Source organism: Humulus lupulus, chromosome 2 (assembly GCF_963169125.1).
Source record: "Humulus lupulus chromosome 2, drHumLupu1.1, whole genome shotgun sequence".
In the NCBI taxonomy this organism is placed as follows: Eukaryota; Viridiplantae; Streptophyta; class Magnoliopsida; order Rosales; family Cannabaceae; genus Humulus; species Humulus lupulus.
In genome coordinates this window covers 87,671,211-87,683,407 of record NC_084794.1, presented here as the reverse complement: position 1 = coordinate 87,683,407, position 12,197 = coordinate 87,671,211, and the positions used below count along the sequence as shown (strand labels likewise).

At 34.9% G+C, this 12,197-nt stretch overlaps 1 protein-coding gene across 2 annotated transcripts in view; it reads left to right on the top strand.

The window, feature by feature from the left end:
- LOC133818175 (phosphoenolpyruvate/phosphate translocator 2, chloroplastic-like) overlaps positions 1-11,884 on the top strand; it is a 51,150-nt gene extending 39,266 nt beyond the window's left edge. Inside the window, exons 4-9 of one of the 2 annotated variants that reach the window (XM_062250900.1) lie at positions 7,083-7,168; positions 7,487-7,571; positions 7,679-7,798; positions 7,895-7,946; positions 11,376-11,505; positions 11,612-11,884. In XM_062250900.1, the coding sequence (XP_062106884.1) occupies positions 7,083-7,168; positions 7,487-7,571; positions 7,679-7,798; positions 7,895-7,946; positions 11,376-11,497 (465 nt within the window). In that variant the 3' untranslated portion in view covers positions 11,498-11,505; positions 11,612-11,884. Of the gene's footprint in view, positions 1-7,082; positions 7,169-7,486; positions 7,572-7,678; positions 7,799-7,894; positions 7,973-11,375; positions 11,506-11,611 lie in introns of both variants that reach the window. The other variant, XM_062250899.1, reaches the window with a different exon arrangement.
- The last annotated feature ends 313 nt before the right edge of the window (positions 11,885-12,197 follow it).

Below are 12,197 nucleotides of genomic sequence, written 5' to 3'. Positions count from 1 at the left end.
ATCAGCCTTCGCCGCTCTAATGGCGTCATTATAGTACTTTTCGTTAAACAAAGTCTGAAATTCCTCCCAGCTCAGGAGATTAACATCCTTGGTCTGGCCAACCACTTCCCACCAAATCCGGGCATCTTCCCGAAACATATAGGCAGCACAAGCCACCCTCTCAGTACCAACCACCTTCATAAAATCCAGAACAGTGGTAATCATGCTCATCCATTGTTCAGCTTTGGTAGGATCGACACTGCCTTCAAACACAGGAGGTTGTTGTTTCCTGAACCGCTCATAAAGAGGTTCCAATCTGTTTTCAACCCTGGCCAGTGGCCTAGTAACTGGCACCGACACAGAAGGTGCCTCTGCAACATTGGGAACTACAGGCACTTGCTGCTGTCTTAGGAGACGAAGCTCCTCTCCCTGTTTTAACACTATAGCCTGCAAATCATTAAACAACTGCTGCCAATTTGCAGGTGCTGGCTGTGGAATCTGAGATTGGTCATTCTCTTGACCCTGACTATTATTATTCTGGCCTGGATCACTCTGGCCAGCTGACATGTCTGTCTGTCCTGAGTTCATTCTGTCACTGATACCTTACTGAAACAATAATCAATACGGCCAGTCAGGTAGTAATAACTAAACCTCTTGCCGCCTCACAGTCCAAGAACAACAGACAACTATCACATTCCACAGTCATTCAGTATTCACAAGCAGATACATGTTTATGGCACTCAACACTCAGCATGTATCACATAATAACTCATAACCAACCATGCTAATAAGCAGGCGCCAACAATCTCAGTACTAATCAGTACACATTTGCTGAAGATATAATATTTCAAGGCACAGGCTCAACAAAGTATCTCATACACACAGGTAAAGCATATATATCACATTTAAACAATTATTCATGTAACCACGTAAATAGTTACCAAACTGTGAGTCGAGCTTGTCTTTGATGATGTGGTACATACCCAGCCAGTCTACAGGAACCCTAACCTTGGCATTGCTCTGATACCAAGTTGTAACGCCCTGGTTACCCCAGAACAGTTACGGTGAACGGTGAACCGGAAATTTGACCCGCTACCCGAGTCCTTTGGTTAAAAACGTGATCTAAGTGTTGTTATCAGGTTAAGGTAGAAAACCAGTAAAAAGGAAAGGGTACATTTCATTAAGTAAATAAACTGCTCATGAGCCTTTCAAAATGTTTACAAGTAGTTCGTAATACAAAAGAGTCGCTACAGTTCCAAATTTACAAACTCCGCCGGCCTAAGCGGCAAAAATAGGGTAAACCCCTAGTCCTTCTGAGAACTCCTTGACCGTGGCGGTCAAGCGGCCCTGTATGTACATCACATCGCCCAAGCTCTCCACTCAAGGCTGGCCAAGCTTTTCCTTTCCTTTACTTGCACCACATAGCACCCATGAGCCAAGGCCCAGCAAGAAAACACAATAAGACATGATATGATATCAACAGCGATCATAATAACCATTCAGGACTACCAGTCCGGCAAATAGGTGACAATAGCCAAAAGTCACAATAATGAGCATCGCTCCCTCTAGCCATGTGACGATAGGGTCACCAGGGCTTAATCGATAAGTGATTCTTTCATAAGTTTGTTTAGGACAGGTGCATGGTGATTGGTCACCAACATAACCTTCCTCACGACTCTACAGTCGAAACTATGGACAACGTCCCATAGCCATGTGACAAACGGTCACCGGGGTCATACACCTAGGCTATAGTCTTCTGGTCGTAGACCAGGCAAGCGCTTATAAGTTCTTCGACCTTAGGGTCGGTCCTGCATTAATGCCATAGAGCCACTCAATGCGTGATCATCGACTTTAGAGTCGATCCCTGACTAGTCAGTGTCTTAAACAGGTAATCAGCACTCATTAGCATTTAATATGCAATCCACGTTCACATATATCAACCAACATGCCTCAATATCAAACCATGCATGTCATATACCTGTACAGGGTGCAACTGTATCCATACACTGTTTTCTTACCTCAAGTTCGAGCGAGAAGTATGATAAAGACGACCCCTGAGAACGATCGATCTTTTAGTTCCTTAGCGGTTACCTAATCACAACCAATTATAACCTCCATTAATGAGAATCCACAATAATAGGGTCTTAACCTAAGCACCACCCTCGGGACCTCGAAACATGCCCACACGGTGAGTAGATTCGATCCCGGGCCTTAAGGATTGAAACCCCAAGTCAAAAACCCTTAAAAACACTCAAAACAGGGTTTGGAAGGAACAGGGTAGCGCTACAGCGCTCAACCCCTAGCGCCACATCGCTCTACTCAGAACCTCCCAAAAGCCAAAAAGCCTCCTGAGGAGCGCTATAGCGCCCTAGGGTGGGCGCTGTAGCGCTACCTCCAGCCCAAAACACCCCTGAACCGACCTTCTTCATCTCCTTCGTTTCTAACTCGATCTCCAATCTTCCAAAGCCTATTCTTGATGCTAAATAAACCCAAAAACCATCCCAACACATCCCAAACATCACAAGCATGGGAACCCTAGCCAAAACTCCCAACAAAACCCATGAATTCATCCTAGTAATCTCAGCTGTAAAGTAAAACCAAAACAGAGCAAACCAGAGAAAATCATGGTCAAAAACTTACCCAAAGCTTGGCTTATGAAGCTCTTCAATAGTGGAACACACTCCCAAACTCCCAAGGCTTGCTTCCCAAGCTAGAATCCTCAAAGTTGGCTCAAAAACCACAAAGAAAAAATGAAGAAGAGAAGGTACGGGAGAACTCCTTTTTGCATACTCTGTTTTCACTACTTTCTTCAGCCAACAAGTGATATATCTATCCTAGGGGTGAAATGTCCATTTTACCCCTAGGTCAATTAATACTTTCTAAAGGCTCCCAAGGGCATTTTTGGTACTTCCCTCCTATCTCGTTAATCATAAATAACGCTCTCCAATTCCCGCTATTCTCGAGGATCATAAACACCAATAATTCACATCCCGTTACCCTTTATCTCCCGATAACGCTCAAAATCACCCCGAGACTCAAACTAAGTCCCAACACTTAAACCTGTTGTGACTAAACCGCTAATCAATAATCTACGATCGTCTCATGTCGAACAGCTCGAACAAACCCACATCATAATGTGGTCTCAACATATAACATCGACATGCATACAATTAACATTATATTATAATATAATTCTCATAAACATGCATAAACACATTAAATGACGTAATTAAGCAGTTAAGGCCCTCCCGGCCTACAAATCCAGCCGCTAAACCACATTAGGGAATCCGGGGCATTACAAAGAAGCTCTAGCCAGAGCACTCCTTATGGGGTAGATCAACAAAATAGTTCCAAAGCAATCTCAAGATCGCATGTTCGAAGAAGGAAAATATTTTGACAAATAGATCCACGAGATGGATATAAGTCACTAACTCTACGAGGACAAACAAAGGTTAAAGAGATATCAACTAATTCAATAAAGAATTTAATGCTACGAAGTCAATAAAGAATAAAGAAAGAAAGAAATTTCCTCAAAAGTACAGAACATGAAGTCAATAAAGAATCTAATGATACGAAGAGGCTTCAAACAACTCAAGGTAGCATGGCTAAACATCTACTCTCTAAAAAGCAATCCCGCACAAGGCCCTAGGGGGATTCTTAAAAAGGGACCCCAAAAGGCTGAACACAGACGTCCAGTTGACCTATAAAAGGGGCGTCTGGGACCCCTTAACAAGTCACTCAAATATGGCATATGAGCATGCTATTGACCTATACGAGTCTCAAACATGTTTAACAAAGAATAGATACCTTAGAGGAACTCAACAAACAATGAGAAAAGATACGAACTCTATGAAAATGAGTTTCTCAAGCACCTTGCACCAATATTCAGAGTTCTCAAATCGCTAGGGCGAACATTAAAAAAGGATCCCCTCAACTGCCTTGAATAAGTCTCCTCGAGAACTGAACATGCGAACCCCTAATAATCCCTGAAAAGAACTCCTCTAAAGTACCTTACGAGGAAGACATGATTCATCGTGGCAGTCAGCAATGCTCGACCATGATCACAAACCAAGCAAAAAATTCACCCTAAGTCGAACATGCCAAATTCTCCAAAACTCAATTAAGACTTAAAGAACTGGGGGCAGTTTATACCTAAAAAACACTAAAAGGATAAAAAGGCCTCTATATTGGGTCCTACAAATGACTATATGGTTAATCGCAAAAGACACAAGTTGTTTTCATAGCAAACTCGCCCTCACTCCCATCTCATGAGAACCACATGGATCATGAAGTAGTCACGTAGGTTCTCATCCTCCCCATCGTGAAAGCTTAGAGCATGAAATTGTCGCAAGATAGGGACTCGTAGTAAGAACTCTCCGTGAAAAGTTCTATCAATTTCGGGTGACATTCCTTGGGAGCCTATTAGAAGAGAAGTCCTGAGGAGATAAAGACGTCCTCGTTAGAAAGAGTGAGTGGAAAAGTCTCGGAGATCATGTTGACATTTTATAAGATTTCGACTGACACTCCTCTTCCTCAGGAGCACGCCCCTGACATGTGTCTTCCCTATATGTATGCTTGTGACGCATCACCCTACTCTAGAACCTTTGTTACTCCTTAAAATGTAGTTGACCAAATGTACTTATTTTTGTCTTATTGGCTACATGGTGTAATAGCTTTGAATGTAATTTTACCTTTCTCCCTCCTATAAATTGAAGAGGAGATGAAAGGGAAAGGGTCGATAAAGAGTTAAAGGAAAGAGAGAGGATAATCATATTTTCACTCTATCTTTTCATTTAAAAAAAAAAAAATTCCCAAAATTTTCCTCATTTTTTGCTTCACTTACTATGTCTTTATAATTATCTTTAATAACAATATAGTTAGCCAAAATCAAGAGTTAATAGTTTGAAGAAAAAAACAACTTTTATCGGAAGTTTCTATTTTATAATAAAAATATAATAATGTAGTATTTAATATAATAAATATATTTATTAATTGATTTTAATGATATTCAAATGAGTGTATTTACATTTGTTTTACAAAATGATAAAAGAACGTATTTTTTTCTATATATATTTATTGTCTAAAGATTAAAGGATGATTTTTTGTTATTATTATTTTAAGTTAAATTTCGACTTCATGAAAAATAAAAAGATTGAAGAAGATAAATTATATTTTTAAGAGAGAAAGTAAATGAATGATTAATAATGTAGAATTGATTATCATATATATAAGTTTTGAATTATATCTATATATATGGTATTAATTTTTTAAAAATAATTAAGCAAACTAATCACTAGATTTTGATCCAATAATTATAAAATTGTCATGTAGTAATTCTTTTCAATAATAATTTATTTCCAATAAATAAAAATGAATTGATATGCAGTAACTCACCACATTTGCTTTACTAAAACATTATATATATATAATTTGAAGAAAAATTGTTGGGTAGTGATTTTAATCACTATACTTATAGATAGTTTTAGTATTTCGCTACATAGATAACTTGCAACTTCATTTTCTACATGATAGTGTATAACTTAGTTACATGAAATCTTCTATAAATTTTTTAAGAAATTATGAATAATTTAGGATGTTGAAATCATGATACAAACAATTTGTTGCACGCGTGCTTATTTCAATATTTATACGCTTGCAATAGACTGTTAGAATCATAATTTCGACATCTTAAATTATTCAAAATTTCCTAAAACTTTGTGGGAGTCAATACAACAAAATAAGTGTTTTATGGGTCCATCTGTGAGTCATTGAAAGTCTACAATATCTTCCATTAAAGAAGACCTTGTATGCAGTGAATCAAACTAAATTAAATCTAAACTCTCACAAATAGATGAAAACACATTATAAAAACAAAATAAGTGAAATTTTTATTCGAACAAAGATTGTTACTCGAAAAACATATGTATAACCAAAACAAACCCAAATATCATAAATACATAACATAATGATTGAAAGCTTTAGTTTAGAAGTTTTGAGATTCATTTTCTGAAGTTGGCATTGACATAAAGCTAAAAGTGAGTGCATAAGTTATTGAAACTAGGGCTGGTAATTCGTGTAAACGTGTCAGATTCATGTTACACGATTATGACACGACACGATTATTAAACGGGTCAAAAATACGAACACGAACACGAACACGACACGATTATTAAACGTGTCAAAAATACGACACGAACACGACATGATTATTAAACGGGTCAACACGACACGAACACGATAACAAGATTATGACACGATTAATCATAACTATACGAAAAAAATCATAAAACCTATATAAAGTATTCGTGTTATCGTGTCTGACACGACACGATTATTAAATGGGTCAACACGATTATGACACGACACGATTAAGGTAAACACGAACACGACACGATTATTAAACGTGTCAAAAGCTCAAACACGAACACGACACGATTATTAAACGTGTAGTGTTCGTGTTTACCTTAATCGTGTCGTGTCATCGTGTCGTGACCCAAATTATCACCCCTAATTGAAACTAGTGATGGGAAAACTTGAACTTAAAACTTTAGGGGTGTTTCGTATGTGGGTTGGATTTGGTGAGAGTCGAGTTAGATGTACTTTAGAATAAGGGAATGAGAAACTCAGATATTTAAAAGGATCGAAATTACCATCAAATCAAGCTAAAAAATGAGATCTACTTATATTCACAAACACTTGAGCTATTAAAAATAAATTTATCAAATATAAGTTAGATTTGATATTCCTATTTCCACCAAATTTAACCTCGTGCCAAACACCATCTTAATATTTCTAATTTATCAGCGCATCCTAGATTAAGGTAAGTCAGGTCTATACCCACGCCTAATAAGGTTCTCTTAGTTCAAGGACCTTAATTTGTAAATTTTTTTATTAAAATATATATAATAAAAAATTAAAATTGTATAATTTATTTGAATTACAAAATTATTGGCCCTTAAATCTAGTTTTATTAGGACTCAATAATATTAGAATGGACCATTAGTTTATTGTACTCGGAAAGCACACTTAAAATGAGAATAAAGAGAATAGTTCATTTTCTCTAAACATTTTAACCATATAATAATTGTGGTGTGCTTAAGCAGATACCAAGTGTGTGGGTAGTTTGTTCCCTTGTACCAATTGTAGGTGGAGTGGCATTGGCTTCCTTCACGGAATCCTCTTTTAATTGGTAAGAAATACTATCTCTCCCCTAGTCCCTAACTTAGATTGAATAGTATCGTTATAATTTTCTAATTTAATTTTATTATAAAATTGAAAAATAATAATTACAAGATTTGTAACTATAATTAATCCACCTAAATTTATATAATCTTTTATCTAAACATTAATGATTAGAAAGACAACAAATTATAATATTGGATCAAATTTATTTTCTCTTAATTTATTATTATAAATGATGAACTAATTATTTTTTTTTTTAAATGGCATATTATTATAAGAAATGATATATAACAAACGTACCGACGGTTCCTTTTTCTTTAAACAGGATTGGATTCTGCACTGCCATGGCTTCCAATGTTACTAATCAATCTCGTAATGTTTTCAGCAAGAAGTTGATGGTTCAAGAAGAGGTAATATTTGTATATTTATATATAATTTTTCTGATCATGTATCATATTGAGTAAGTAAGAATATTATTCTGATTTTATTTTAATAATGTTTTGTAATATATGTGCAGGAAACTTTGGACAATATCAATCTGTTCTCAGTCTTAACCATCATTTCTTTTTTGCTGTTGGTTCCCTCGGCTATTCTTCTTGAAGGAGTGAAGTTTAGTCCTTCATATCTGCAATTAGCTGTAACTAATACTATTATTACTACCCAACAAAAATATATAAATTGAAACTACTAAACATATATATAGCTTTAATTCCCTTATATACATCTGTTTCAGGAAAATGAAGGATTGAACATTAAAGAGCTATGCTTGAGATTACTTCTATCAGGTTTCTGTTTTCATTCTTACCAGCAGGTACTCATCCAATAATTAATCTGTATATTGATTATTCACTACTTATAGCTACTTTTAGTATTTTCGGTACATAGATAAGTTGAAGTTCTACTTTGTTTTACATAACAATGTATGATGTAGTTATTGGGGACCTCCCACAAATTTTCAAGAAATTTACAATAATTTAGGATGTCAAAATCTGGATTCAAACAATCTATTGTGCGCGAACTTGTTTTGATATTTATACACGCATACAACAAACTATTTGAATCATAATTTCGACAACCTAAATTATTCAAAAATTCCTAAAAAAATTTGTTGGAGGCTCCTTGTAACTACATTATACACTAGCATAAAATAAAGCAGAATTGTAACTTATCCATGTCCAAAAAATACTATATCTATATGTAGTGATTAAAAACAATGACTACCTAATATCTTTCATATATATGTATATATCACTATATAAATATATATAGAGAGAGAAAAGAAGGAAATACTATATATGAATAGAAGAATGGTGAAGAAATTAATAGAAAGAGAGTAAATTAGTTAAATTAGAGGTTTAGAATCAAGACGGTCCTAAGATATTAGATGTCTGATAAATTATGATTTTTTTTATAACAGAAGAAGAAAAATTATATACATGATTTATATTTATATATATATGCCTCGTGATAAGAATAGAACCAATATTAAAATTTGAGTATTGCTAAGGAGTATCTTAAAGTGTCTAACATCACTTTGTGTTTTATACTGCTATTAATGCAAATCAAAATTAAATATGCAGAATTCGATATTAATTTGCACCAATAGCAATATGACACATTAAGTGGTGTTAGACACCTTAAGGTGTCTAAAAACAATGGTCTTAAAATTTAGAAAATTTATAGAAAAGTAGAATAAATAGAGTCATAAGAGAGATACTAAACATAGAGAGATGAGACTAAAACTCATTGACCAATAGATTCCCCAATGATGACAACTCAACTCAAAATTTGTATATATAAAGTGTAGAGTTCAATGGGTAAGAACAAGTTATTGATAAAGGAACAATTACAACATTAACAACTCAAAAGTCTTATCTAAGATGAGTTAATTTTGGTTACTACCAAGCATATATGAGGATTAACTTATAAGGCTTTTAATGAAATTAAGTTGAAGAGAAACAAGTATCGCTAAAGGTAGCAAAGATCCTGTAAGAATTTCACATAAATGAACCTAGAGGCGGTATTGCCTCTCAAGAGAGTAGGAGTATTCTCTCCGGATGGTTCATAAATAGATCAAGCACAATACCATAATAGTGCTAAGCGCAAAAAGTATAAAATACATGAGTAATCAGGTAGAGGTGTGTGAGACATTATTGATTTTTATCACTAGGAATGTTGGGTTCAATATTTTAAGGATAACATAGCATTTCGGTAGAAGCTTCGTAGTTTGTCACTAAGATAAAGTTCAAACAAAAATGTACTTTATTTTATGCACTAATATTGTTTTGCTAGAGAATTGATGATGTATTTAACAAAGTAAGAGATTGTTATGATTGGTTAAATACATGGTGAAATTGGTTAGAGACAAAGATGTGCGAAAACCATAACAGTTTCACAAAAGTCAACATGTGAGAGTTGACTTTCAATATATGCATTTATAAATCATCTTTTTGGGTCCAAAGTATTTCTTTGGAGTATATAATAATACCCAAAAAATTTGGGAGCATTTGGTGATGCTTTGAGAAAAGTTTTGGAGCGCCAAATCAGAGAGATTAGTGTTGCATCGCCTCTTAGAGGCAACTTATCGCTCGTCTTTGGAAAGACTACTCAGGCGACACATCACCTGCTTCTAGGCGATGCATCGACTGGGTGTAGGAGACGCATAGCCTGGGCAATCCGTACGGGAGCATACAGTGATGTGTTTTTGTGGCTCCAAAATTCAAGTTGAAATGCTCTAATCTTACTAGTTGAGTCTAATGAGAGTTCCTATACTATATAAATGAGTTATTTGAGTTAATTGGGGAATTGATCACTTACCTCTCTCTCTAACCCCCCTCCTCTAGCTTTCAAGATTACTAGTTTTCTCCCAGATCTTCATCAAGAAAGTTTGACTTACATGAAAATTCAAGGTTTGTGAATCCCAATCTCATTCTGCTGTAGAAGCTTCAAGCAATCTCAAGGAGGAGGCTAGGAATAGAGATTTTTGGACAACAAATCTTCATTTGTGTCAAGCCTTGGTTACATTTTGTGGTTTACATAAAATCATAGACTTGTGATTATTCAACAACAAAGGTCAATTCTACCACTCGTTTATTTGTGTTATGTTCCTTGTAATTTTCTTCCATTAGAGTTTAGATTAACATTGTTTATTTATTTGAGTTGTAACATACAAAACCAAGGTTATAGCCTCAATTCCCCAACACCTAATGCCTCCCAAACTCCCAGATCCGAGCCTCCACCACACCAAAACGAAAACCAGAACTCTCCCACTGCACACCTTGCCGTGATCCCACCCTAATCCCTACAAATGTCGAAGAAGAACCCAACCACCTACCCTTGCTGCCCACTTGGACGAAACTTACGAAACTCGACCGGGAAGTTGAAAACCAAGCAACACCAAGGCCAGACCCCAAAAATAATCACTCCGTATCGCACAAAAGGCACATGCCCACTAGAGCGCACCTGAAAGGAAGAAAACATCGAAGCTAAGGATTTTGTTGCAAACACAACTCCTCCATCAAACAAGCTCCAATCTGCTCCCACTGTGGGCGACAAAAAACCTCTATCAACTAGGGCACGGTAAGTCGCATAGCAAGGGCAGGTGATGACATCACTGACCGAGACAAAGAAAGAATAGAAGGAAAAAAAAATTCACAGACTTGTGGTTTAGTGCGTGTGGCGCTCACAAGAATTTTGTCTTTTTTTATTAAGTAAGGAGTATTATGGTCTTACTTAATTTTTAGATTGACCAAAATCAGTCATAGCATATAATATTTTATAAATACAGAGAGTATTTTTTGCATTAACTAGATAAAATAAATGTAAACATATAATTTGAATAAACAATATGATAGCAAAATTATATGATTCTAAATAGAAAAAATTGGGCACATATTTATATGTTCAAGAATGAATTCTGTTTGTGACTCACAAATAATCAGATTAGTTAGACAATTGCTAACTATTAGAAATCTAAGTACATAAAATTAAATCTAAAGTACATGATGAAACCTAAAGTTAAATATATAAAATAAAATCCATATTATATTAACATAATTTCTTTCCAAACATGACAAAATTGAATGTCTGTAAAATTATATGTAAATATAAATATTGTAAATTTACTATTTACTATTTACAATTTACATATCATATGTTTTTATTTTCCAGATGATCATGTATCTTCTGTTTATTGGTGGTTATATATGTGGCAGGTGTCATATATGATTCTACAAATGGTATCACCGGTAACCCACGCGGTGGGAAATTCTGTAAAGCGCGTGGTAGTCATAGTATCGTCAGTCATCTTCTTCCAAACACCTATTTCACCCATTAACTCTCTCGGTATATATACATATATAATCTTCCACACATATATAATTTTATAATTAAAATTTATTTTGGTGTTTATTTTGTTCATATCTAAGAGTACTTTTGTGATTAATTGTAGGAACTGCTATTGCTCTTGCTGGAGTCTTCCTATACTCAAGAGCCAAACGAATTAAGCGAAAGCCAAAAGTTGTATAAATAATAGGGTAGGTAACTATTTGGTACTTTGTATTTTTTGAAAGTAGCATCTTGGTATCATATGTTTTTAAATAATACTCATTTGGTACCCTGCATTTTGAAATCGTACATATTTGGTACCCTGTATTTTAAAATGGTACATATTTGGTACCCTAAACTCAAATTTAATTAATAAAATTTTACCAATTTAATTAAATTACTCTCAATCATACGAGCTACAAATTATATATAAATGCAGACAGTTTGGTCATATTGACAAAACTTTATCAATTATTATACAAAATATCTATGTTTTCAAAATACGGGGTATCATACGAACATTATTGAAAACAGAGGTACCAGAACGATACTTTGCAAAAATAAAGAGTACCAAATTAGTAAATTCCTTAAATAATATATCGAGAAAATACTAGTTTAGCCCATGTGTTTTTCTCGAATACGAGATCGCCCCATATATTTTATTAAATGACAATTCAAACACTGTGTTTTATAAAATAGGTCAAAATAGT